The 26,389-nt window shown below is 43.0% G+C and overlaps 1 protein-coding gene across 1 annotated transcript in view; it reads right to left on the bottom strand.

Moving 5' to 3' along the window:
• The window catches only part of LOC143769487 (uncharacterized), a 180,384-nt gene extending 156,711 nt beyond the window's left edge, over positions 1-23,673 (bottom strand). The window contains exons 1-3 of the mRNA XM_077258107.1: positions 23,620-23,673; positions 16,333-16,470; positions 13,984-14,163 (exon numbers count right to left, since the gene is read on the bottom strand). Of these exons, the coding sequence (XP_077114222.1) occupies positions 13,984-14,163; positions 16,333-16,416 (264 nt within the window). The 5' untranslated portion in view covers positions 16,417-16,470; positions 23,620-23,673. The remainder of the gene's footprint in view (positions 1-13,983; positions 14,164-16,332; positions 16,471-23,619) is intronic.
• Between the last annotated feature and the right edge of the window lie 2,716 nt (positions 23,674-26,389).

Raw genomic sequence — 26,389 nt, 5'->3', positions numbered from 1 at the left:
GTGTCTCGCATGTGGAAACCAAGCTCTGGCGCCGGCACTTGGGAGCGGAGCTGTGCAGCTCCATGTGTTCCTATGCAGCCACACGCTCCGCTCTGGAGTGCCGGCGCCGGAGCTTGGTTTCCACATGCGAGACACGGACGTGTTTCTCGCAAATGGAAACAAGCCCTAAGCATGAATATGGCTTCTAATCTGTGTGACTTTTCAGATGTCTACCAAGATCTGATTTAAATGCAAAACGTTTTCCGCATTCTGAACATTCATATGGCTTTTCCCCTGTGTGACTTCTGTGATGTCTAAGAAGATATGATTGTATTATAAAACGCTTCCCACACTCTAAGCAAGAATAAGGCCTGTCCCCTGTGTGAATTTTCTGATGACTAACAAGATGTGATCTCTGACTGAAATATTTTCCACATTCTGAACATAAATATGGCTTCTCCCCTGTGTGAATTCTCTGATGTATAACAAGAATAGATTTTTTGGTAAAACATTTTTCACATTCTGAACATGAAAATGGCTTCTCCCCTGTGTGTGTTCTCTGATGTATAACAAGAGATGATTTCTTGTTAAAACATTTTTCACAGTCTGAACATGAATACGGCTTATCTCCTTTGAGAGCTGCTGCATATTTCATACCCCTTCTGTTATGTTTTCTTTTCCTTTTAGTCTGTGATGAATCAGAAGATGAGGGTATATCTGGGATAATGGCATGTGCTTCATGTGTAGCTTGTGAGATATCAGGATTTTCTCTCTTAAAATCTGACGTCAGTTGTCCCTCTGAGCTCCTCTTACAGTCATCTGCCAAAAATTGAACACAATTTTGACTATTTATGAATAATAAAACTTTAATCCCTTCACCTCCAAGCCTGATTTCTCCTTCCTGACCAGGCCAAATTTTACAATTCACAATGCTTCAACGGATCCCACTGATTCTAAGACTGTTTTTTCGTGACATGCTGTACTTCATGTTAGTGATAAATATCGGTCTATATGATTTGAGTTTATTTATGAAAATATTGAAAATTTTACCCAAAAAATTGAAAATTTTCATCTTTTGCTTGTTTATGCCCTAAAACCAGATTGTTACACCACACAAAATAGATAATAAATAACATTTTCCACATGTCTACTTTACATCAACATCGTTTTTGAAGCGTAATATTTTTCTTAGGAAGTTAAAAGGTTTAAAAGTTTATAGGCAATTTTTCATTTTTCCAGCAAAACTTACAACACTAATTTTTTTTTGGGACCACATCACATTGGAAGTGACTTTGAGGGGCCTATGTGACAGAAAACCCCCATAAGTGATGCCAATTCAAAATCGTCACCCCTCAAAGTGCTCAAAATCACATTCAAGAATTGCATTAACCCCTTAGATTCATCACAGGAATTAAACCAACGTGGAAGGAAACAATGTATATTTTCATACTTCCTACAAAATATTTTGCTTTAGTCCCAAATTTTTAATTTTCACAAGGGTTATAGGAAAAATGGACCATTCAATTCATTGTGTAATTTCCCCAGAGTATGCTGATACCCCATATATGGTGAAAACTAGTGGTTGGGTGCATGGCACGGCTCGACAGGCAAGGAATGCAAAATAAGCTGGAATAGATAGCGGACACCATGTTGCGTTTGTAAATCCTCTGATGTGCCTAAACTGTGTAAACCCAATTTTAAAAACTACATCCCTCAAGGTATTTATTTAGAGATGTGATGAGCACCTTGTATCTACAGGTGCTCCACAGAATTTTATAACGACTTACCACATTCTCCCCTTACCACATTCATCCATATGGTTTCTCCCCTGTGTGACTTCTCTGATGTTTAAGAAGATATGATTGAGTTGTGAAATATTTCCCGCATTCTGGGCATAAATACAGCCTCTTCCCTGTGTGAATTCTCAGATGACTAACAAGATGTGATTTCTGATTGAAATATTTCCCACATTCTGAACATGAATATGGCTTCTCACCTGTGTGACTTTTCTGATGTCTAACAAGATCTGATTGAAACTTAAAAGATTTACCACATTCTGAACATGCATATGGCCTCTCCTCTCTGTGACTTCTCTGATGTCTATGAAGATATGATTGAGTTGTAAAACGTTTCCCGCATTCGAGGCATGAATATGGCTTCTCCCCTGTGTGAATTCTCTGATGACTAACAAGATGTGATCTCTGATTGAAAAATTTCCCACATTCTAAACATGAATATGGCTTCTCTCCTGTGTGAATTCTCTGATGTATAACAAGAATAGATTTCTTGCTAAAACATTTTCCACATTCTAAACATGAATATGGCTTCTCCCCTGTGTGTTTTCTTAGATGTATAACAAGATGGGAACTATTTCTAAAACATTTTTCACATTTGGAACAGGAATATGGCTTCTCCCCTGTGTGTGTTCTCTGATGTATAAGAAGAGATGATTTCTTGTTAAAACATTTTTCACATTCTGAACATGAAATTATGTTATCTCCTTCGAGAGTTGCTGAATTTTGAATTCCTGTTCTGTGATTTTTACTTTTCTTTTCAGTCTGAAATGAATCAGAAGAAGAGGCAGTATCTGGGATATTGACATGTACTTCATGTGTAGCTTGTGAAATTTCAGGATTTTCTGCATTAAAATCTGATGTCAGATGTCCCTCTGAGCTCCGATTAAATTCATCTGCCAAAAATTGAATCAAATTTGATTATTTATGAATAATAAAAAACTTAAAAAGTGCATTGCTATTTTACTAATATCAGTCCATCCAAAACAAGCCATCTCACATCAAAATAGACAGAAAAATAAAAAAAAGTCAGAAAATGGAGACAAAAAAATTTTGTTTTATTTTTACAAATTTCAGAATATTTCCTTCATTACTAAAATAAAATACAAACTATGCAGGTTTGGTATCCCTGTAATTGTCCTGACCTGAAATGTCATATTTCAAAGTTATTTTACCATAGGAAAAAAAACAGAGTTGAGGGATTTTTTTCCAGTTCACCACATTTGGATACCCCCCCATTTCCAGTGCAATCGATGGTAACGTATTATTTAAAACTTCATCTTGTCCCACAAAAAAAACAAGTCCTCATACAGCTATGTCCCCAAAAATCTAAAAAAAATTGTGGCTTCTGAAAGCATAAGAAGAAAGCACAAAATAACAAAAACTAAAACGGGCTGTGGCAGTTAGGGTTAAGGAACAGATTAATTAGGATATTGCACAATATAAAATGAGAGTAATATGCAGTTTTATTAAAATTATTAGGACTGAGAATTCCGATTTCACAGCTTTTTGTCTATTTAGTCGCTGTGGTGCAATCATTTTTTCATACAGTTCTTTGTTAAAAGTATTCATATGCCTTGAACTTTTCAACTTTTTTTCACGCTACAATAACAAACTTAAATGTATTTTATGGGGATTTTATGTGACATACCAACACAAAGTAGCAAGTATTTGAGAAGTGTAAAGGAACTCCTTCCATCTTTGGAAGAAGGATTGAACAGTGCTCCGTGAGATGCTCTGAGCTTGGGTTATTTTCTATAACCTAACCGTTCTTTACTCTTCTCCACAACTTTATCCTTGACTTGTCTGGTGGGCTCCTTGGTTTTCATGATGCTTTTTGATCCATAATGTTCTCACACAAACCTCTGAGGCCTTCACAGGACTGCTGTAGTTATACTGAGAAGAAATCACACCCAGGTGGACTCAGTTTACTTATGCGACTAATTATGTGACTTCTGGGGAAGATTGGTCACTAAGGATTATATTTACTGGTATCAGACTATTGACGCTGAATAAAAAAAATAATAATAAAACTAATAAAATAATTAGAAAATCATGTATTAATTTCTTTACATTTCACAATACTTGCTATTTAGTGTTGGTATTTCACATAAATTCCCAACAAAATACATCTGAGTTTGTCAGAATAACGTAAAAAAAATGTAGAAAAGTTCTTGGGTACTGTAGCTGGCATCTGCCTGTAAGTTCTGTAGCCGGAGAGAGCTATATTTCCTGTACTTTCACCACTTAAATGCTGCTGTCAATCTGCATGGTCACAGACTCCGACAGCTCCCTGCTGCATGGTTGTGGGGAACCAATGGGTTGATTGCCTTTTTTATTACTATGGAATCAATGGGTTGTTACGGCAGTTGGGGGCCTTGCGAAAAGCCCCCGCTACCACCCTCTTGGATTTCCAGTGAATCCCAGCTTGTGGGTGAACTTCATAGGAGAATACTGTGGTGTTAAAATATATAGTATAAGTGATCAGACGATCACAGATTCAGTAATAGAGGAAAACTGACAAAAAAATTGTATTTTCGCTCATTAAAAATAAAGTAACAAAATAATAAAAAATAAACATGTATGCATGGTATCGCCACATCTGTAAAAGTTCAATCAAAATATTAATATTAACCTAATCTGTATTGCCGTAATGAGAGATTAAAAAATGACACCAGAATTACATTTTTTTGGGGGGTTGCTGCAACACTAAGAAAATGCAATAAAAAGCGCTAAAGATATTATATCTACCCCAACAATAAAAACGTCAGATTGCGACGCAAAATAAAAAGTTACTTAACCCCTTAAGGACCAGGGATATTTCTGTTTTTGCGTCTCCGATTTTTACTCCCCTTTTTCCCAGAGCCACAACTTTTTTTTTATTTTTCTGTCAATATGTCCATGTAATGGCTTGTTTTTTGCGGGACTAGTAGCAATTCTATAATTTTTTATAATTTTTTTTACTATGTTCACTAAATGCTAAAACGGACCTTTTTGTCTCCAGGTCATTAAGAATTTGTAGATACCAAACATTTATAGGCTCTTTTTATTTAAGTGGTAAAAAAAATCATGTTTGTAAAAAAATTTAAATAAAAAGTTGCCATTTTCCGAGACCTGTTGCATCTCCATTTTTCAGGATCTGGGGCTTATTTTTTGCATGTTGACCTGATGTTTTTATTGATACCATTTTGGGGTAGATACGATGTTTTGATCGCCCGTTATTGCATTTTAGTGCAATGTTGCAGTGACAAAAAAAACGTAATTCTGATTTTTTTAGCGTTATGACGTTTACCGATCGGATTAATTATTTTTATATATTGATAGATCGGGCAATTATGGATGCGGCGATACCAAATATGTATTTTTTTTTTTATTATTATTTTCATTAGAATGGGGCGAATGGGGGGTAATTAAAACTTTTATTTTTTTAGATTTTTTAAATATTTTTAAAAACATTTTTTTTCACTTTTTACTTGCTTCAATAGTCTCCATGGGAGAATAGAAGCTGCGATGATCTGATATCATGTGCTACAGCCCTGCTCTGCGCAGCAGAAATGCTCACTTGCCATGAACGGCGACCACAGGGTGGCACTCATAGCTTCCCCGCAATGGGTCTCCTGGTCATGTGACACGGGCACCAAAGGGCCTGGTTTGCGACGCGCTTTCGGCACGTGCATGTTAAATGCCGTTGTCAGAGATTGACAGCAGCATTTAACATGTTAACAATCGCGATCCACCATCAGCTGTCATGGGCCGGAAAAGGTGCAGGCTGATCATGGGGAGGCACCCTATGACAGACACTGCACGTCATTGGGTGTTAAAGGGTTCATTTTAACTTTCATAAAAAAAATTAACCACTTAAATTAAAAATAAAGAGATACCGAAAATATGCAAGTTTTGAATTGCTGCGATCATATTGACTTGTAGAATAATGATTCCAAGCCATTTTTACTGAACAATTAACACTTTAAAAACTAAATTCCTCAAAAAAAATTGCAGAATTTAGAGGGTTTTTTGTGCCATTTCACTGCACTTCGATTTCTTTTCCCTTTTTTGCAGTATACTGAAGCTTAGAATAAGTGGTTCCTTTCAAAGCTACAACTCATATGACAAAAAAATAAGCAAGCCATCGTGCGGCAATGTGGATGGATATATTAAAAAAAATTATGGCTCTTGGAGAAAGGAAGTGAAAAAAGTTAAACCGCAAATACGTAAAAATCCCCGATCAGGAAGAGTTTAATCACCAAAACACTAAGATTGCTTCCATTTAGGCCAGATTCACACATCCTGATATTTCCGGTACCAGAAAAACGGTATTGGATATGTCAGTGTCCGTGTGTGTAATACTTGTGGCACACGTGTGGCAACCATGTGCCTCATCAGTACCACATGGACGGGCACCAGGGAAGAAGCGGTACAGTAAGCGCTGTTCCCCAGCGTCATGTGCTGAAGACAGCTCTCATCATTCTCCCCTGCTCTGCCGGCGATCAGCACGAGCAGGGGAGAATGAGTTATATTAAGTGAGAATAATGAGAGCAGGTGGCGGCTGATGGGACTAGTACTTCCAGCAGCCAACACCTGCAGCCTCTAATAACAGTGACAGCAGGAGCGGCTGATGGGAGTATCATGACCTGCCGCTTGCGCTATAAATAAATGAGAAAACCCAGCGTGGTTTCCCCTGTATTTTCTATAAGGTTATGGGCACTCGGTGCTTTTGAACGCAAGTGATTCCGCATGTGATCATTGTACCGTGCAGAATCACCACATCCAATACATTGTATGGGTGAGATTAATCTTGCGGAGATAAATTGACATGCTGCAGTCTGGAAAGACGCGCCGCATGTTCGTCTCTGCCGGTGATCCACGGGTGTCTGTGCACGCACAGTGGGCATGGGATTTCTTGAAATCCTATCGACTATGATATAACATCTGGATGCTGCGGGTTGGACGCAGCGTCCAACCCACACTGTTTACTGATCGTGAGAACGTACCCTAACCTGCCAGGTAAAACTCACATCTGGGGGCAGCGACCTTCAGCTGTCATCTTCAGCAAGTATGGTTATCAAGAATAGAGGGGTTCCCACGCTGTATTTTTAAAATTATTTAAATAAATAATTTTTTAAAAATGACGTGGGGTCCCCCCCATTTTTTTACAACCAGCCTTGCTAAAGCTGACAGCTGGGGGCTGGTATTCTCAGGCTGGTAAAGGGCCATGGATATTGACTCCCCCCAGCTGAAAAATAGCAGCCCGTAGCTGCCCAGAAAAGGCACAGCGATTAGAATAGCACCGAATAGTGGCGAGCATGCTCGCTGATCACTAATAGTTACACGGTAAATAAAGACACAGCCAGAATAAAGTCCTTTATTAATCTTAATTTACCATACTTACTGCATCACCTAATCCCCGAATCCCTCGATCTCCTGCGACAAAAATAACCAGTGTGGTCCATTTACCGAGTGTCCCACGGCGATCTCACATGTAGAACAGTCACATCGGGAGATGCGACTGCTCTACCCGGCCTCCAGTGACACACTGACAGGAGATAATCGCTCCTGCCTTGTATCACCGAGAGTTCACCGGAGTTCGTGCTCTCCCTTATGGCACCACTGCGTGATAATTTTCTCACGCAGCGGTGCCGCAAGTGACAGCACGAACTCCGGTGAACTTTCACGGCAGTGCAGTGATACAGTATTGGAGGGATCGCCTCCTGTCAGTGTATCACCGGAGGCCGGGTAGTCACATCTCCCGATGTGACTGTTCTACATGCGAGATCGCCGTGGGACACTCATTACTAAATGGACTATGGCGGAAAGGTACGGTAAGTATATGTTGGTTTATTATTTTATTTTTGTTGCAGGAAACGCGGGCGTCGGGGATTAAGTGTTTGGTGAGTATGAATAAAAACATTCTTTGTTTTACAATTGAACACAGTCGCCGGATGATGGGACTACTGTCCCATTATCGGCTCATGCTGTCAGTGTTTTATGTGACAGAAGACATAGCCGGATGGGAGTAGTAGTCCTATCAGAAGATGCCTGGCTACACACACACATACTGTACACCCGCAGACAGACACCCACAGAGACCCATATATTCTCCGCTAACACATATTCGCCGCCCACACACTCTTCCTCCTTCCCCTCCGCAGCGTTTTTGGCACGCAAATCCGCACACCTGCAGATCCGCAAAAAGAATTGACATGCTGCGAAAAATAAAATGCTGCGAATCAGTGCGGAATTTTCTGCAGCATGTGCAGAACAATTCTGGATTCCTATTGATTAACATTGCTTGAGCTACCCTTTGCGGATTTGGTGCAATTCCGCATATAAAAAACTCTGTGGATCTGCAAAAATATCCACAAAGTGTGCACATAGCCTAAGAGTCCAGCTGGAACTTATAATGCTCAGTTTATTATCAGACTTTTACAGTCATTCTCATACTTGTTTTAAAAACAAATACACCAGCCTCTCTAGGTCTAAGAGATCTATTTAATAATGTACGCAGTTTAGGCTGTGAGATCTGCTGACAGATTCACTTTGGCAAACTGAATATAACATTGTTGCCTTCAGTTGATAAATTGAACATGTGACTGTAATCTGCAGTTATTAGCTACTACTCACCCGAGCCATTATCTGTAGGAATCTCCTTTTTAATCTGCTCATCACCGCTCACATATTTCTCTTCTTTTACCATTAGGTCTGTAATATTATGATGCTTCGAAACTTCATTCTGATTCAAAATCTGTGAAACAAATATGGTAAAAGTGACCAAATACTTGGAGACTTCACTTCGAATGGATAGATGACTAGAAAATATCATTAAAGGGTTATTGCCCCCCTCCCCCACCCCATCTCCCCCCAAAAATACAAGTGATCCCCTACCATTGGGATACCCAGTTGATCCAGAGTTCCCATGAATGTAGCTCTGAAGCCCTGTCCTGAAAAGAGCGATGGTGCGCATGCTCAACCTCTGCTCCATTCATTGTCTATAGGACTGGCATAAATAGCTAAGTGCTGTACTTCCCAGTCCTATTGACAATAAATGGAGCAGAGGTTGAGCATGCGCATCTTTGCTCTTTTGAGGACAGGGTTGCAAAGCTGCATTCTCAGGGTTACAGAGCCCCAATCTTAGGATCGATGTAGATCCTAGTGGTCAGACCCTTAGTGTTCAAGTTATTACTTATCCCATGGATAGGGAATAGCTTGTTGTTTTGGGAATAACCCTTTAATTAGCAGAAATGCCAAAAATCACATCTTCCATATAAATTCAATCTGTGAGTTCATTTTCTCAACATTTTCCATAGTCAGAAAAGTGTGAGCAGGTCCAGACAACATGAAACTATCCAGATATCTCAGGCAAAAGTACTGGGTCCAGAAAATCCTTATCTTCTCTTGCTGACAACATGTTCTTTCAAAAGGTGGAAGAGAGAACAAGAGGATCTGTAATCTTGGACCTAATTCTTACCAACAGTGAGAAAATGGTTGAGGAAGTAAAGGTGGCCGGGAATTTAGGAGGCAGCGATCGTGCTATCCTTGAATTTTGGATTACAAGAGGATGAAGACCAGCGAGGACTCAGACTAAGGTTGGACTTCAGAAAGGCAGATTTTAATGGACTCAAAAAGAGGGTAGGAAAGGTCCAATGGGCGGATGTTCTAAAGGACAGAAATGTCTAAGAAGGAATGCGAGATTTTACTGAATGAAATTCTCACTGCACAATCGGTAACAATCCCGAAAAGAAGGAAGAATTGGAAGCATTTAACCCCTTAGTGACAGAGACAATTTGGTACTTAATGACCGGGCCAATTTTTACAATTCTGACCACTGTCACTTTATGAGGTTACAGCTCTGGAGCTTCAACGTATTCCACTGATTCTGAGAATGTTTTTTCGTCACTTATTGTTCTTCATGTTAGTGGTAAAATTTCTTCGATATAACTTGCGTTTATTTATGAAAAAAAAGGAAATTTGGACAAAATTTTGAAAATTTTGCAATTTTCAAACTTTTAATTTTTGTACCCTTAAATCAGAGAGCGGTGTCACACAAAATAGTTAAGTAACATTTCCAACATGTCTACTTTACATCAGCACAATTTTGGAAACATCATTTTTTTTTGTTAGGACGTTATAAGGGTTAAAAGTTGACCAGCGATTTCTCATTTTTCCAACAAAATTTACAAAACCATTTTTTTAGGGACCACCTCACATTTGAAGTGAGTTTAGGGGGTCAATATAACAGAAAATACCCAAAAGTGACACAATTCTAAAAACTCCATCCCTCAAGGTGCGCAAAACCACATTCAAGAAGTTTATTAACCCTTAAGGTGCTTCATGAAAACTAAAGCAATGTGGAAGGAAAAAATGAACATTTTACTTTTTTCACAAAAAATTTACTTTGGAACCAATTTTTTTTATTTTCACAAGGGTATCAGGAGAAAATGGACCACAACATTTGTTATGCAATTTCTTCTGAGTAAGTCAATACCCCGAATGTGGGAGAAAGCCACTGTTTGGGTGCATGGCAGGGCTCAGAAGGGAAGGAGCACCGTTTGACATTTTGAACGCAAAATTGTCTGGAATCAATGGCGGCACCATGTTGCGTTTGAAGACTCCCTGATGTACCTACACAGTGGACCCCCCCAATTCTAACTCTAGCCCTAACCCCAATCCCAACCCTAACCAAAACCCTAACTCCAACACCCCTAACCCCAATCCCAACCCTAACCACAACCCTAACCCCAACATCCCCTAACCCTAATCCCGACCCTAAACATAACTTTAACAACAACCTTAACCCTAACACACCCTTAACCCTACTCCCAACCGAAATCCCAACCATAACCACAACCCTAGCCCAACCCTAACCCTAGCTTTAGCTCAACCCTAACCCTAGCCAAACTCACTTTAGCCCTACTCACTTTAGCCCAACTCTAACCTTAATGTAAAAATGGAAATAAATATATATTTTTTATTTCAATTTTCTATTGTTGCTGGATGCCGGCTGGCAGATCTCGGCGGGTGCACTGCGTATGCACCCGCCATTTTCTTCCCGGAAGACACCGGTGGTCCGGGGGGACTTCATGGGGGATTCAGGGACATCAGAGGTATCGGGCGGGCATCGGAGGACCTAATTTCTCTCTCCTCTTATGTGCGATCACATCAGAGGAGAGAGAAATTAAATTGGAAAACAGACTTTTTTTTGCAGTCACTGTTATATATCGTTAATAACGGCGATCATAACACTGTGGTTGGTAAAAAACGACCTGAATCATGTTATCTGGGGTCAGCTAACCCCGGCAGCCGAGACCACGGAGAAATTCCAACTCTGGGGCGCACTATACACTTATTTCTTAGCGCCGTTAAAAAACGGCGCTGAGGCATAAGCACCCTTAACTGCCGCCGTAAAAAAGGCATATCGGCGGTCGTTAAGGGGTTAAAGAGACCAGGATGGATGAATACAGAACTTAATCATTTGTTAAAAAGGAAAAAATAAATTTATATGATATATATTTGGAGAAAACTATAATACTGTTTGCAGGGAATGCAGGGCAAGAGTTAGAAGAGCTAAAGCCAGCAATGAAGTAAGGCTTGCAAGGAAGACCAAAAGTGGCAAAAAAGGAGTTTGGGGGTAAGTCAAAAGCAAAAGAAAAGTCAAGGATGTTATAGGAATTTTACAAAATGAAAAGGGTGAAGTGGTCAAAAATTATATTGAGAAGGCCGAACTTTTAAATTCCTATTTTGCATCTGTGTTCTCTCAGGAAACAATTGTAACATCAGCTGATGTTCCGGTGCCATCGAGGGAATAAAAGAATCCACATTATCTATAAACACAGAGATGGGGAGGGAACACTGAGCTAACATACATGAATTTAAATCTCCTGGCCCAGATGAATTACATCCTAGGGTGCTGAAAGAGTTAGCAGAGGAAATTGCAGAACCACTAGTCAGAATCTTTGAAAAATTCTGGAGAACAGGATTAGTCCCAGAAGATCAGAGAAGGGCAAATTTTGTCCCTGTCTTCAAAAAAGGAAAGAGGATGGAGCCAGGAAATCACTTACAAGTGAGCCTTACTTCTATACCAGGAAAGATATTTGAACAAATTATTAAACAGCATGTATCTACGTACTTGGATAAGAATACAGTAATTAACAAGAGCCAGCATGGGTTTGTAGCAAACAAGTCATGCCAGACTAATCTAATTTCCTTCTATGATTGAATCAGGGAAATGCGGTAGATATAGTATATCTCGACTTCAACAATGCATTTGATAAAGAATCTCATACTTAACTTATTGAAAAAATTATCAAGTATGGGATTGACAAGACTACGGATAGATGGATTCATAACTGGCTCAGTGATCATACTCAAAGAGTGGTACTAAATGGTTGCACATCCAATTGGAAGAGTGTTTCAAGTAGGGTACCACAAGGCTCTGTCCTGGCCCCAGTATTGTTGAACATTTTTATAAATGATCTATATAAAAGAACTGAAGGTAAACTAAACAAATTTGCAGATGATGCAAAGCTAGAAGGGATAGCTAACACTAGAGAAGACAGAGAAAGAAATCAGAAGGATCTAGATAAGCTTGAACAATTGGCAGTGACTAATATAATGTTATTTAATGAGGAGAAATGCAACATTCTACATCTGGGCAAGAAAAACTAAAGTTAAATCTACAAAATGGGAGGAATAGAACTAAGCAATAGCATGTTTGAAAAGACTTGGGTATACTAATAGATCACAGGCAGCACATGAGTCAACAGTGTGATGCAGCAGCAAAAAGGCAAACACAGTTATGGGATGTATTAAGAGATGCACAGAGTCTAGATCACGTGAAGTAATTACCCCCCTTTACTCCTCGTTGGTCAGGCCTCATCTGTAATACTTTGTCCAGTTCTGGGCACCACAGTTTAAAAAAACACTTTGACACACTGGAGCAAGTTCAGAGAAGAGCGACCAGGACGGTGAGCGGACTGCAAAGTATGTCCTATGAAGAATGGTGAAAGGATCTGGGAATGTTTAGCTTGCAAAAAAAAGACTTATTAGCGGTCTACAAATATCTGAAGGGCTGTCACAGTGTAGAGAGATCATCATTATTCTCATTTGCACATGGAAACACGAGAAGCAATGAAATGAAACTGAAAGGGAGAAGATACATATGAGAGTGACCAATCAGTGGGGCAGGCTGCCACGAGAGGTGGCGAGTTCTCCTTCAATGGAAGCATTCACACAGTGGGTGGACAGACATTTGTCTGAGATGGTTTAGTGAATCCTGCATTGAGCAAGGGGTTGGACAGGATGACCCTGGAGGTCCCTTTCAACTCTATCATCCTATGTTTCTAATGTATGTGGCCAGCTGTATAAATCATATAATGAAGATTAGCAGATCACACGACCTTGCACAGTCTCCTACACATTTCCTACATATTTCTCTCCACCAACCTGATGATCTTGTGAACAGTCCTGAGGTCTGGGATGTCGGTCTGGTGGTGTCTTCTTACTGATTCTTACTGTAGAGAACACATAAGTGTTATATATAAGTAATTTAGGGGTAGGTCGCTTTGGGAAACTCTTTAAGAAATGCAATGATTGTAACAAATGTGCTACTAAGTTTTATCAGAAGTTTTGCTCTGTTTCCTTCTTACGACAGCCGTCTCTTTTGCCCACACGCTGTTTTCATCAATCATATGGAGGAGCAGGGACCAGAGATTACACTTTACATCCAGGACACAAGTGTAGGTGCTGTGTGTTACAATGGAGTATGGATAAACGTCTCATTATTGGCTGCTGTGGTGACCAACAAACACATCGACACTCCTTTACTAGTGTTTGATGAACAGAGTAAAATAACCGTGGACTGAGCTGTGGAAGTTCAGTTAGGTGAAATGTAATTATTTTATTCCCTTCTGAAAGTTTGTTAATTTTAATTTTTCAGTGGGTGGTCACCTCTTCAAGATTTTCTTAAAGCAGCCAACCCCCTTTAACAGATGTGTGTATTTAGTCCTATCTGTTACCTGGTGATATTCGAGGCTGGTGGTCCTCCATCATCACGTCCTTGTACCGATCCTTGTGTCCTTCTAGATACTCCCACTCCTCCATGGAGAAATAGACCGTGACGTCCTGACACCTTATAGGAACCTGACACATACAATGATACCGTCATCCCCCGATCCCTTTATAGTGTATAATGTCCCAGCATTCCCAGCAGTGTCACCTCTCCAGTCAGCAGCTCAATCATCTTGTAGGTGAGTTCTAGGATCTTCTGGTCATTGATGTCCTCATGTATCCGGGGGTGCGGTGGAGGCTCCGGGATTGAGCTCAGGGTTCCTTCCCATCCCTCAGACACTGGGGCCTGACAGTGATCACTAGAGGTCTTCTTCATCACTATGTAATCCTGTATATGGTGGATGCAGCAATAAATACTACAGATACTTTCTAGCGTTCCTCAAGTTACAGTGCAGCTTAAACATTTGTAAACCCTTCAGATTCTAAACCCTACAATTCTGCATAAATTTGACCTAAAAGTGTCACGGTTCCACCCCTCGGTGTGTCTGGGATGCAGTTACTGACCACTCGGCCGTCCAATCTGGTATAGGGGTGTGCTGAAGCTGTCAGTTCTTTGATTGACAGCTTGGCCATCCAATCTGGTACAGAGGCGTGCTGAGCTGTCAGTGTATTGATTGACAGCTCGGCTGTCCAATCTGAGACTGGGAGGCGTCGGCTGTCTCCATGTGTTCATTATTCCAGGTGATTGCCATGCTTCTTAACTGAGCTGTGCCTCCCTGATCTCTGCCAGACGTACTTTCAGCCTGTGAGGTTTGTTCTTCTGGGCCTTGAGTTCTGTATGCTTGACCTGTTGTTGCCTGACCCTGGACTTCGTTCTGACCATCCGTCTGTTTAACCCCTTCAGCTCTTATCCATTATCCTACCTGTACTCTGACCTCGGAACGTTAGCTGGCCACGCTTTTGTCTCTTCCTTCTGTTTATGATGTACCCTCCTGGCTTCTGACCTTGGACTCCTTGACCATTCTGACTCACGGCTTGGCCGTGAAAAGTAACTAGCATCACAAAAAGTACATCTGATTTTCACACAAGTCCTAAAAGTAGATAAAAATAACCAAATAAAACAAAAGTCAAAAATATTAGATTTTGCAAATTTTTTAAACTAGTTAAATAAATTCAATATCACATGTCTATGAATGGCAAAAATAAGTGAGCCTTTAAGATTAGCATATAATTTAAAGGAGAAATTAGAGTCTGGTGTTTTTAATCAGTTGGATGACAATCAGGTGTGAGTGGGCGACCTGTTTTATTTAAAGAGCAAGAATCTATCAAAGTCTGATCTTCATAAAATATGTTTGCGGAAATGTATCATGGCATGAAAAAATGATATTTCTGAGGACCTCAGAAGAAGAGTTGGTTATGCTCTTCAGGCTTGAAAAGGTTACAACAGTATTGCTAAAGAGTTTGGACTCTACCAATCCACAGTCAGACAAATTGTGTGCCAATTGGAGGAGATTCAAAACCTAACAAACAAAAGCAAGGCGTATAATGATATGCGAGGTCCCAAAGGAACCCAAGGTATCCTCTAAACAACTAAAGGCCCCTCATACATTAGAAAATGTTGATGTTCATGAGTCCAGCTTCACATAACATTGAAAAACAATGGTGGGCATGGGAGAAGAATATTGATACCCATTTGCAGTGTGCTGAAGATCACTTGGACAAGCCAGAAGGCTACAGGAATAATGTTTTCTGGACAGATAGGTCAAAAATAGAGATTTGTGATTTATATTTCAGCATAAAACCTCTTACATCTGTGACACACGTTGGTGGTAGCATCATGGTTTGGGACTGTTTCGTTGCATCTTGGCCAGGACGGCTGCTGTCATTAACAGAACAATTAATTCTAAATTATACCAACAAATTCTAGAAGAAAATGTAAAGACATCCATCCATGAGCTGCATCTCAAGAGGATGTGGGTCATGAAGCAAAACAATGACTCAAAGCCACAAATCGTTCTACAAAAGAATGGTTACAGAAGAATAAATATAATGTCGTGGAATGACCAAGTCACAGTCCTGACCTTAATCCTGTGGAAATGTTATGAAAGAAGCTGAAGCAAGCAGTTCATTAGAGAAAATGTCCAACATGAAAGAGGTGAAGCTGTTTTGTAGGGAGTGACAGGATAAAATTCCTCCATCAGATATACAGGACTAATCAACAATTACTGGAAACGTTTAGATGCAGTTATTGCTGCACAAAGAGTCACACCAGATACCGACAGAAAAGTTTCACATACTTTTACCACTCACAGACATGTGACATTGGATCAAATTTCCCATTTAAAAAAAATTATAAAGTCCAATATTTTTCTATTTATTTGTTTGATTTGGTTCTTTACCTGCTTTTCGGACTTGCGTGAAAGTGAAATGTAATTTTAGGTCAAATTTATGCAGAAATATGGAAAATTCTGATGGGTTAACAAACTTTTAAGGACAACTGAATGCCCATCTCTTATTACCATAGATAATGAAGTAATGTAACATCAGAATCTCTCACCTCTCCAGTAAGTCGGAAGAGGATCTCCAGAGTGAGGTGTAATATCTTGTCTCTGTCCTTATCCATCCTCGATGAGTCAGTCATGAAAATTATTTTATTATGAAGATCTCTACTGAGAGGATCCTGTGTTGTCGGAATCTGAAAGGAAATAAGATGAACTGATGGAAAATCATACAAAATCCCATGGAAAAACATATAATTACTAAGGACAAGAGAAAAAATTTACATGGATATTATGTTGTTAATGTGGCACCCCAGGAGTTCAGGTACCACAGTGGTATTGCCTTCCTCTCGGGGAGGGTGATGCAATGCCAGGAGATGAGGAGGGTCCCTTTGACAGGTAACCTGTACATGCAACATGTTCTGACTCGAGGCCAGAAGGTGGAGCTCTGAACCTGGTTTCAGGGGAGCTTCCCTAGTTATATATACATTCTGGTCTGGAGGAGAAGTTAGTCTGTAGAGACAGTGAAAGAGGAAGGAGCAGAGAAGTGAGGAGCTGGAGGAGAGCTGCGATTGGGTTCCCTCCAAGCTAAAAGCGCAGAAACCGGGCACCGGGAGCCCAAGGCTGTGCGGAACTGCATGTCCCACGGCAGAACCGGAGGGTAGGAAATTGAAAGTGACTTGCCCACATATACACCTTGAGGTACAGCAACATCCAGAGCCCGAAGTCACCGTCGATGGAGACACCTGTGAAACGGCTCGCGTTGCCTACCATGCAGGTACTGTCCCAGGGGAGAGAGTGAGAGAGGACTGTGACATCCCAGGTTCCTGGTTGTTACAGTGGCATTGCTTTCCTTACGGGGATGTTACCCTTGGAAGTGAGGAAGGATTCAATTTATCAGGTAATCACAAACATGCAACATGTTCTTACTGCAGGCCAGAAGGAGAAGCTCTGATCCAGTTTGTGGATGGCTCCCCTATATATATTCTGGCTGGAGGGAAAGTATTTAGTTAGTGCCAGACAGCAGTCTGGAGCAGTCTGCCACAGAGAAGTCAGTACAGTCTGTCAGAGAGACAGAGGAGAAAAGGAAAGGAGGGGCTGTGCAGCCATGTGAGGTGCTGCAGCTCCTGGAAAGAGAGAAAGGAAAGCAGAATAAGTTGTAGAGAGTGTGAAGGAGGAAAGAAGCAAAGGAGAGTAAGGAGCTGGAGGAGAGCTGCGAGTGGGATCTCTCCAAGCTGAAGTGCAGATACCAATAGCCAGAAGACCGAGTTTGTGGGGGTAACTATGCCCCATGGCAGAAACCGGCAGGACAACTGGATTGCAAGTCACCTGTCCACCATACACCTGAAGACACAGTAACGCATAGAGCCCAGGTTGTGATAGAGATTCAGAAAAAGGCTCGAGTTACCTGGCATTCGGGTTAATGTCCTACCTAAAGGGGGACAGAGAGAATGTGAGGACCTTGTGTGAAGCCTATGGCAGCAAGGGACTACAACTCAGCGCTAGAAGGAAGGTTTCCAGCCCCACCTGGTAAGGGGATTCCATATTCGCTTCCAAGCCAGCCGAACTATACCAGCACCTGTGATCCGGTACCCTGGACTATGGCTGCCTGAATTCTACAGTAGAGATGTAAAGAGACTGCAACTTGTGTCCTCTGTTTCTTTCTATACCATCTGTCCCTACTACACCGGGAGCCCTGGGGACCCAGCTTCACCTGTGGGAAGACATACCATCCCTGCTACCACAACATCACCCCAGAGGACCCCTTTAAGCAGCGTCAGTCATCCCTGACCAAATACCACAGGTGGCGTCAGGAACAAACTTTATTCAACAACCCCTTCAAAGACCTTTCCCTTTTACATGGGCGTTCAGGGCCACGGACTGGGTTGCCACTGCCGTGACACATCCCTTTAATGACGACCGGACCTGGTACCGAGTACCCCACGGCCCTGGTGGGCGTTTCAGGACCTTGGAGGAAGCCATAGGCAGCAAGGGACTATTATACAGCGCATAGTGGAAGGCTCCCAATCTGACCTGGCAAAGGGAATTGTACTCATACCAGGCTGCCTGGACTCCATCATCACCCGTTGCTGGTACCCCAGACTGTGGCTGTCTACCATCAGTAAACCAGGTAAAGAGACTGTAACCTTGAGTCCTCTATATATTTCTGGCACCACACCATCTTTGGCAAACACACCGGGAGCCCTGGGGACCCCAGCTTTAACTGTGGGAAGCCGTACCATCCTTGCTGCAGTGCCATGACTCCCCAGTGGACCCCTTTTAGCAGCGTCGGTCACATCTAACCGAATACCACAGGTGGCGTCACGAACATTTTATTAATTCACAAACCTCTTTAAAAACCGTCCCTTTAATTTGGACTCCCAGTGCCACGGACCGGGGGGCTGCCACCGTGACTTCCCCTTTAATGACCACGGGACCCTGTACTGAGTGCACCCTAGGCCCTGGCGGGCGCTCCATTAACATCTTAGGAAGAAGTCCTCAGCTGTGGAAGGGGCTCAAGAGATAAATGGCAGGCATTGGCTAAGTTTAACAGATGACAGGTGTCTTTAACAGCTACGGTGGAGGCAGAGTTCCAACCGTTCATGACGAAGGTGGATTGCCGAAACGCGCGTCGGGGTGGATGCCATCCAGGAGAGGCAGCTTTACTTTCAATAGGAAGTCCACTTTCTACTACTAGTTATGTTTAATAAAATGATGGGCTATTTTTTCTGGACGCTGCCATTTTATGTGCTCATTATGAGGTAGCAATAATATTTCCTAACACTGTATATGCATGTCACCCTCCAGTACTATGGCTGTATGAACTAGCATCTCAGATTGGTAGATGTACTTACTACAGCTATTGTGCATTAGCACTTTACAGATTCCTCTACTACCTTAGATAACTTTATATTGCGAGGCTGCAACTGGTGTGATTTGCGAGGGTCGCTATGTGTCCCCCAGGATGTGCTCAGACGCGTATTAGATCCGCTGGAGTGCCTTGTGGTCACAGCAGGATGCCAGGGCAGAATAAAAGTAAGCTTGAACCTGCTCAAGTTATTTGACCAAGGAATTGTTCAGGAAAACCCGGTATGGGTTCAGGAAGGTAATGGGGCCAGTCCATTTCCTCCAGGCCGGATCTTACAAGTGGCCGATGGCCACAGAGTCGAGGTAAAGGAAAAAAAAACTGTTTCCTGGCTGGGATCCGGAGGATACCGTGTGCTGTACACTGCGTGAGATTTGGACAATTAAACACGTTTTGCTGTGAACTTTTCCTGTGGTCCCCGTCTGTCACACTGACCTAAGCCCGCTGCATTACAATATATACCCCACATATGTGACAGATTTAGTGCCACTATCAGCTATGTAGTTTCAAGAACATAGATTTACCAGGCACTAACATTATATTCTCATTTGCTCCTTCTTGAGTACGGTATTTTTTATATCTGGGTGTGTAGCCCTGCTTTTATTATCTTTTAATCATTTCCATTGCTTTGTGTTTAGTTGTTGTTACCTGATGCAATAAAACAAAAATTATTATGGTTCACTATATTGTGGACTTTATGGTGTATTATGTGGATTATGTGTATATTGTGGACTTTATGGTCGGTCCTCCTTTCCCCCCTCTTTAGGGTATGTTTCCACGGTCAGTAAACGCTGCAGATTGAACGTTATGTATTATTATTGTTTATTTATATAACACCATTAATTCCATGGTGCTGTACATGAGAAGAGGTTACATCAAAATACAAATATCACTTACAGTAAACAAAACTAACAATGACAGACTGATACAGAGGGGCGAGGACCCTGCCCTTGCGGGCTTACATTCTACAGGATTTTGGGGAAGGAGACAGCAGGTCGGGGGTTGCAGTAGCTCCAATGGTGTTGAGGTGGCCGTGTGGTCTTTACAGGCTTTAAGCTTCTTTGAAGAGATGAGTTTTCAGGTTTCTTTTGAAGGATCCAAAAGTAGTGGATAACCGGATGTGTTGGGGCACAGAATTTCAGAGGATGGGGGATATTCGGGAGAAGTCTTGGGTGCGATTGGGTGAGGAGCGAATAAGCGTGGAGGAGAGGAAGAGGTCTTGGGAGGACCGGAGATTACGTGAGGGAAGATATTGAGAGATTAGTGTGGAAATATACGGAGGAGAAAGATTATGGATGGCTTTGTAGGTCAGTGTTAGTAATTTAAACTGGATACGCTGAGAAATTGGGAGCCAGTGAAGAGATTTGCAAAGAGGGGAAGCAGGAGTGTAGCGAGGAGAGAGATTAATTAGTCGGGCAGCAGAGTTAAGGATGGACTGGACGGGTCCGAGAGTGTTAGAAAATAGGCCACAGAGGAGTATGTTGCAGTAGTCGAGGCGGGAGATGATTAGGGCATGCACGAGCATTTTGGTAGAGTGTGGGTTGAGGAAAGGACGGATTCTGGAAATATTTTTGAGCTGGAGGCGACAGGAGGTGGCGAGAGCTTGGATGTGCAGTTTGAAGGACAGGGCAGAGTCAAGGGTTACTCCGAGGCAGCGGATTTTGGGCGCAGGGGAAAGTGTGATTTCATTTATTTTGATAGATAGATCAGGTAGGGAAGATATGCGAGATGGAGGAAAGATAATTAGTTCAGATTTGTCCACATTGAGCTTGAGGAAGCGAGAGGAGAAGAAGGGGGATATGGCTGATAGACACCCTGGGATTCTGGAGATCAGAGAGGTGACATCTGGGCCAGAGAGGTACATCTGAGTGTCATCGGCATATAGATGGTACTGGAAGCCATAGGACCTTATGAGTTGTCCCAGGCCGAGTGTATAGATTGAGAAGAGTAAGGGTCCTAGGACAGAGCCTTGAGGGACACCAACAGAGAGAGGGTGGGATGAAGAGGTAGTATGGGAGTAGGAAACGCTAAATGTGCGGTTGGCAAGGTATGAGGAGATCCAAGATAGGGCAAGGTCTTTGACCCCAAAGGAAGAGAGGATCTGTAGTAGGAGACAGTGGTCAACTGTGTTGAAGGCAGAGGACAGGTCTAGGAGGAGGAGTATAGAGAATTGTCTGTTAGCTTTGGCTGTAAATAAGTCGTTAGTAATTTTGGTTAGGGCAGTCTCAGGGGAATGGTGGGGACGGAAGCCAGATTGTAGGTTGTTGAAGAGAGAGTTAGATGCAAAGTGAGAGGAGAGTTCAGCATGGACGTGCTGCTCAAGGAGTTTGGAAGCAAATGGGAGCAAAGATATGGGGCGATAGCTGGACATACCGCTTGGGTCAAGGGATGGCTTTTTGAGGATAGGTGTGATTGTGGCATGTTTGAAGGCAGAGGGGAAGGTACCAGAAGTTAGTGAAAGGTTGAAGAGATGGGTTAGGGATGGGATTAGTATGGTGGTGAGGTTGGGGAGGAGGTGGGATGGGATGGGGTCAAGTGCACAAGTGGTGAGGTGTGATTTGGAGAGAAGATGAGCAAGCTCCCCTTCAGAGATTTTGGAGAGTGAAGTTATGGGGTTTGGGCATTGGTCTCTCATACAAAGGGGTTGTGGTGGTTGGACAACAAAGACTTGCCTTGTTTGGTCTATCTTATTTTTGAAGTGCGTGGCAAAGTCCTCGGCAACGATTAGGGAACTCGGAGGCAGCAGTGGGGGGCGGAGGAGGGAGTTAAAAGTGTTGAACAACTGTTTGGGGTTGTAGCATAGGGAGGATATGAGGGTTGTGAAGTAGGCCTGTTTTGCAGAGGTGAGAGCTGATTTGAAAGCGAGTGTTGCTTGTTTGAGTGCAGTGAAATCATCTTGTGAATGCGTTTTCTTCCAACGCCGTTCTGCAAATCTCGATACTTGCCGAAGCTTTTTAGTGATGTTATTGTGCCAGGGTTGTCTTTTGGTTCGTCGCGCTCTGCTATGCATGACAGGGGCAACCGTGTCAATAGCTGATGCAAGAGTGGCATTGTAGAAAGCAGCGGCAGTGTCTGTGTCGTGGAGTGAGGATATAGAGGACAGTGGTAGGATAGAGTCAGAGAGTGTGTGGGTGTCTAGGTGTGCGAGGTTCCTGCGTGGGTGCGCATGGTGCTGGACATGGGTGACAGGTGAGGAGGACAGGGATGAGAAAGTGAGTAGATGGTGGTCAGATAGAGGGAGAGGGGAGGTGGTGAAGTTAGATAGGGAGCATAAACGGGTGAAGACCAGGTCTAATGTGTGTCCGTCTGTGTGGGTGGCTGAGGAGGACCACTGAGTAAGTCCAAAGGATGAGGTAAGGGACAGGAGTTTGGAGGCTGCTGACTGGTGGGTGTCAATGGGGATATTAAAGTCACCCACGATGATGGTGGGAATGTCAGCAGAGAGAAAGTGAAGGAGCCAGGTGGAGAATTGGTCAATAAAGGCAGTGGTCGGGCCTGGAGGTCGGTATATGACGGCTATTTGGAGATTGTAGGGGGAGTAGATGCGGACAGAGTGGACTTCAAAAGAGGGGAGGATAAGGGAGGGCCGCAGCGTCCAACCCACAGCGGCCAGATGTTACAGGATAGTGAAATCCCATCTCCACTCAGCGTGCATGTACGCCTCCGGCTTCCCTGCGTAACCGGACATGCGGCGCATCTTTCCAGACCGCAGCATGTCTATTTATCTTGTGGAGACGCTCGTTCTCCGCAAGATAAAATCACCTATACAATGTATAGGATGCGGTGATTCTGCACGGTTCATTGATCAAATGCGGAATCACCGCTCGTACAAAAGCCGGCTGCGCTTTGGATACAGCGGACATGTGCTGCGTGGATACATAGCCTTAGTGTTTTTTCCGACAGTCCATGTGGTACACTTATGTCCAGGCTCTTATATTATTATATGACAATATTACCCTGCATCAAGAACGTTTCCCTTGCTTTTTATTTCTTGTGATTAGTAGGCCCAGTATGATGTAATGATGACGTCAGGACGAGCCTACTAATCACAAGGCGGGATGTTGGCAGGTAGGAGGCTGGCAGCGTTCTGGCATCAGGATATGTTATGTGACCGCTGACCAGGGGCTCGCTAATCTTTTTGATAAACTCTAGTTACTACCCGTAAAGTAAAGGCACCACACCCCCAAAAACTGAAAATGGCCAGACTGAAAAAAAAATTAAAAAAAATAGAAGTAACACATTTTTATACAACAATTGGTGTCAATTTAAAACAAATTAAAACAGTGGAATAGGTTTTTTTTTAATCTCTCCTCAAAATAAGCGCTATATGTACCTGAAAATGGCGCCAATCAAAAATGCAACCCCTTTATCAAAGAATGGAACAACAAAAAATATCAATAAATGCTTGGCGATAAGAAATAAGCCGGTCATGAAGGGGTTAACAGTTCTCGCCCTCAGTAAGTGGTGACCCTCTACATACCTCCTCCTGCAGAGCCGCACACTGGATATATATGACTGTTCTGTGCTTACAGGACCTGCGGTGATGTCACCATGGGTGGGAGGAGTCAGGAGATCACATGACCAGGAGCTCAGTGAGCAGGACTGCTGTGCTGGTTGCCATGGTGCAGGATCTCACTTTCCTTCCGCTGTTCCTTCTCTATACTGGCGATGAGTGAATGTGTTCGGATAAGGTGTTATCTGAGCATGCTCGTGTGCTAGCCGAGTGTCTTCGGCGTGGTCAAATATGTTGGAATCTCCGCGGCTGTTTGACAGCCTGTTTGTTAGTCAATCCTTGCATGCGTCATCTAATGTAAACGTTATCATATCTGACGGTGATTAACCCCTAAAGGACCCGTGTGTTTTGCGCCCTGGGAACCTTTTTATTCTTTTTTTTCTTTTACTTTTTTATCATCATATTCCAAAAGCTGTAGCATGTTGTTTTATATTTTTAGTCAGTTCGGCCTCTTGTGGGGCTTGTTTGTTTTTTTTTGTTTGTTGTTTCTGCAGCACAAGTTGTATTTTATTTATTATGCTTTGCATATACTGCGCCATCATATTCCTCAGCGCTTTACAGACATCATCACCACTGTCCCCATCAGGGCTCACAATCTAAATTCCCTATCAGTATGTCCATACTTCCCAACTATTGAAGATGGGAAAGAGGGACAAATTTTAGGCCACGCCTCTGACCACACCCATTCATAACTAGCCACACCCATATCCACGTCCCAACCACACCCATTAAGCACTGCTGATCACACTGTTTCATAAAGAATAATTATAAACAAAAAAATATGGCCACACAGTGCTCCATACTGTATAATGGCCGCACATGATGCTCCATACTGTATAATGGCCACACAGTGCTCCATAATGTATAATGGCCACACACATGATGCTCCATACTGTATAATGGCCACACATGATGCTCCATACTGTATAATGGCCACACATGACGCTCCATACTGTATAATGGCCACACAGTGCTCCATAATGTATAATGGCCACACACATGATGCTCCATACTGTATAATGGCCACACATGATGCTCCATACTGTATAATGGCCACACATGACGCTCCATACTGTATAATGGCCACACAGTGCTCCATAATGTATATGGAGCGCCCCCACACCGCCGCAGGGCCGAGGGGTACCCGGAGCCGGGCCTCTAGGTCTCAGTCCTGGGGTTGTCACGGTGCTAGACCCGGTCCGTGGCCCTGTCTGTCAGTGGGGGACGTCCGGTGCAATAAGTGATGTTGTAGCGGTGCAGTTGTGGGGTGCAGGTCGCGGTAAATAACGAGGACACCAGGTTGCAGTCTCTTTACCTCTTTACTGAAGCTCTCTGGGTCCTCAGTCCGGAATACAGCTCACCAGGCTGCGCAAGTCCGGCCGGTCCAATGGCACTTCCAGAGCTCTCCTTGCAGGTGGAAATCGGTGCCTTCCTTCTAGCGCTATGTGTTGCAGTCCTTCCCTGCTGTGCTTACGGAAAGTACCCCACAACTGTTGTGTCTGTTTCTCGTGTTCCCTCACAACAACTTAATTCGCAATGATCTTCCTCGTCCCTCCAGATACTATGGTAGGAACGCACCCGTATGACGGGGAGGCTCGGAGATCTTCCGGGACTCTATCTGCGCCCCTCTCCTGTTGGTACCCCCCTTTGCCTTCCTGGGTGATGCGTGAGACAGTCCGCCTCAAGCTAACTGCCCTGCCGTAGGTCTGAGGTATGGCTTGAAACTCTTTACCTCCTCGGCGTTCCGGCCACCGGTAGTGCGCCTCAGTAAGGTGCTGCCTCTTTCAGCACAACCCTCACTGGTATCTCCTTTCGCTTGATTTCGTTTCTCACTCAGCACAATCTATCTCGCTTCTTAGTCCTTCCTTGGGCACCGCCGCTATGCTGAGCAGGCACGGTCCCTTTACATTCTTTCCATGCCAAGCCTCTGCCAGGATCCCACCCCTGGCAGAGACCCTACAGTCTCTCCCTTCACAACACCCTCTGCCACCAGGTGTTGCTCCGTTCAATCCCGTCAGCGTTCTCTCTAACTTTCTGCCTGACCCCCAGTTTACCCACTATGGTGGGGAGTGGCCTAATGAATAGCACCCTTAGCTCCCCCCGGAGGCCCAGCTGTGAAACATATTGGTGTCTGTGATACCTGATTGGAGGACTCCTTCCGTGCCATCGAACGCAGCATGGCCCCCCTTAGTGGCTGAACCATGCTACTGCAACGACCAGGACTCTGGGGCGCTGCACTCCCCCCTGGTTAAACACAGTACTCCGGGACTGGGAAGAAAAACAACAATACAGGTTAGCAAAAAGACATACAATTTTGTTGAGTGCAAATAACAATAAGTATACTTAAGTAGGCTTCCCTTTATGGGAGGTGAGGACACTTGTAACGTTACAAACATAATTAACCTTATAATTTACAGAATATAAATAACTTCTGTTACCCAACCGGGTATTCTATTTAGTGCAATTTTTTGAAATAATAACTTAACATTGCCTTTAAGAAACTCACACTCTTAGTCTATCAAAGGCCTTCCTATAATCACATTATAAGGCATTTCAACTTTACATTCTCCTTCTTGTGAACCTGCAGGACCGCCTGTCCCTACGGCACCAGACCTACTGCCTCTCCTTTCTTTTACAGGACCGCCCTGTTCATCCAGGGCCTACTGCCTTTCTCTACTATACATGGTATAGACATAACATTCCTTTCGTTTAAAGAACTCTGAGCCAGCTCTACTCG

The sequence above is a fragment of the Ranitomeya variabilis genome, chromosome 4 (assembly GCF_051348905.1).
Source record: "Ranitomeya variabilis isolate aRanVar5 chromosome 4, aRanVar5.hap1, whole genome shotgun sequence".
Classification (NCBI taxonomy): Eukaryota; Metazoa; Chordata; class Amphibia; order Anura; family Dendrobatidae; genus Ranitomeya; species Ranitomeya variabilis.
Note: the sequence above shows the minus strand (reverse complement) of the source record. Positions and strands in the feature narration are given on the sequence as shown.